Consider the following 1295-nt stretch of genomic DNA (forward strand, 5'->3'; position numbering starts at 1 on the left):
GATTGACTGTACTTAAGTAAATTATATTTACATTAGATTTCCTGTTTACTTAGTACTGGATAAAATGTAATCTACAGTCTGTGTTACACAGATGGATGTATAGAACCAATGTATAAGGACTTTTTTTTCAAATGATACTGAATTTATATATATATATATATCACAATAAGAATTGAGGTTAGAATTATGGTTTTTTTACTAACATTAATATAGATATCATCACCTAGTTGCCTTCATTTAGTTCAGTACAATTCACATTATTTATATATCTTTGTTGAATATGTTTCCACTAATTTCTTTTTTTTAATAATTATTATCTTTAGGAATAAGTTTGTGGAGTTTGACATGAAGCCAGTCTGTAAGAAGTGCTATGAGAAATTTCCACTGGAGCTGAAGAAAAGACTTAAGAAACTAGCCGAGACCTTAGGAAGGAAATAAGTTCCTTTATTTTTTCTTTTCTATGCAAGATAAGAGATTACCAACATACTTGTCTTGATCTACCCATATTTAAAGCTATATCTCAAAGCAGTTGAGCGAGAAAAGGACCTATATGAATGGTCTTATGTCATTTTTTAATTAAAAAAGAAAAATTCATATAATCGTGTTTAAAACACAGATGAAGTCAGTATTCACCTTTGTTAACCTTTATCCATTTGTTGACATGTAGACTGTTTACAAAAAAAAAAACATGGTTAAATGTTAAATTTTAATTAAGGCCCCCCCAAAATTAAATATAACTTTTTAAAATGAAAGGAGTCACCTTCTACATGACTCAGGTGAAAAAACAGTATAAACATTAATTTACTTTGTATTCAAAAGAAAATTCCAACTGCTGTTGGGGAAGGACACAGAAAAAATAACCAACCAAGAAAACAAAACAAGAAAACAAATCTGATACGATCTTAGTATATTTATCAGACTAGTAGCTATAAAGTGAATATACCCATTACTAAGACAAAAAACAGGTGTAATTCAGAACTACTTGATTTTTTTTTTAGTTAAATGCAATCATTATTATGCTTAGTTTTATAACCTGCTCTCCTTGTGAATTCTTCCTTCGAATGATTACTTAACACGGTAGGAATAGCTAGCTAGTAGGATGTCTTTTAATTTTTTGTGCAAAAAAATGTATACCAGGCATTTGAAAATACACTTTACAATATTGGAAAATGAAGTATTTTTAATGTATTACAGCAATTATGTTTCTGAGCTTAACGTTCAGCATGTAATCTTAGGATAGGACATGAGATTAAATTGTATGTAGCTTGGAATGTATTGCTTCAGAAAAGTGAACG

General features: G+C 29.0%; 1 protein-coding gene across 10 annotated transcripts in view; it reads left to right on the forward strand.

The window, feature by feature from the left end:
* The window catches only part of LIMS1 (LIM zinc finger domain containing 1), a 102979-nt gene extending 102106 nt beyond the window's left edge, over positions 1-873 (forward strand). For 6 of the 10 annotated variants that reach the window (XM_017883805.1, XM_017883802.1, XM_017883803.1 and 3 more), the window contains exon 11: positions 324-584. In XM_017883805.1, coding sequence (XP_017739294.1) covers positions 324-329 — 6 coding nt within the window. In that variant the 3' untranslated portion in view covers positions 330-584. Of the gene's footprint in view, positions 1-323 lie in introns of all 10 variants that reach the window. The other 4 variants (XM_017883806.1, XM_017883807.1, XM_017883801.1 and 1 more) reach the window with 1 other exon arrangement.
* Positions 874-1295: the final 422 nt, after the last annotated feature.

Source organism: Rhinopithecus bieti, unplaced genomic scaffold (assembly GCF_001698545.2).
Source record: "Rhinopithecus bieti isolate Rb0 unplaced genomic scaffold, ASM169854v2 scaffold_13742, whole genome shotgun sequence".
Classification (NCBI taxonomy): Eukaryota; Metazoa; Chordata; class Mammalia; order Primates; family Cercopithecidae; genus Rhinopithecus; species Rhinopithecus bieti.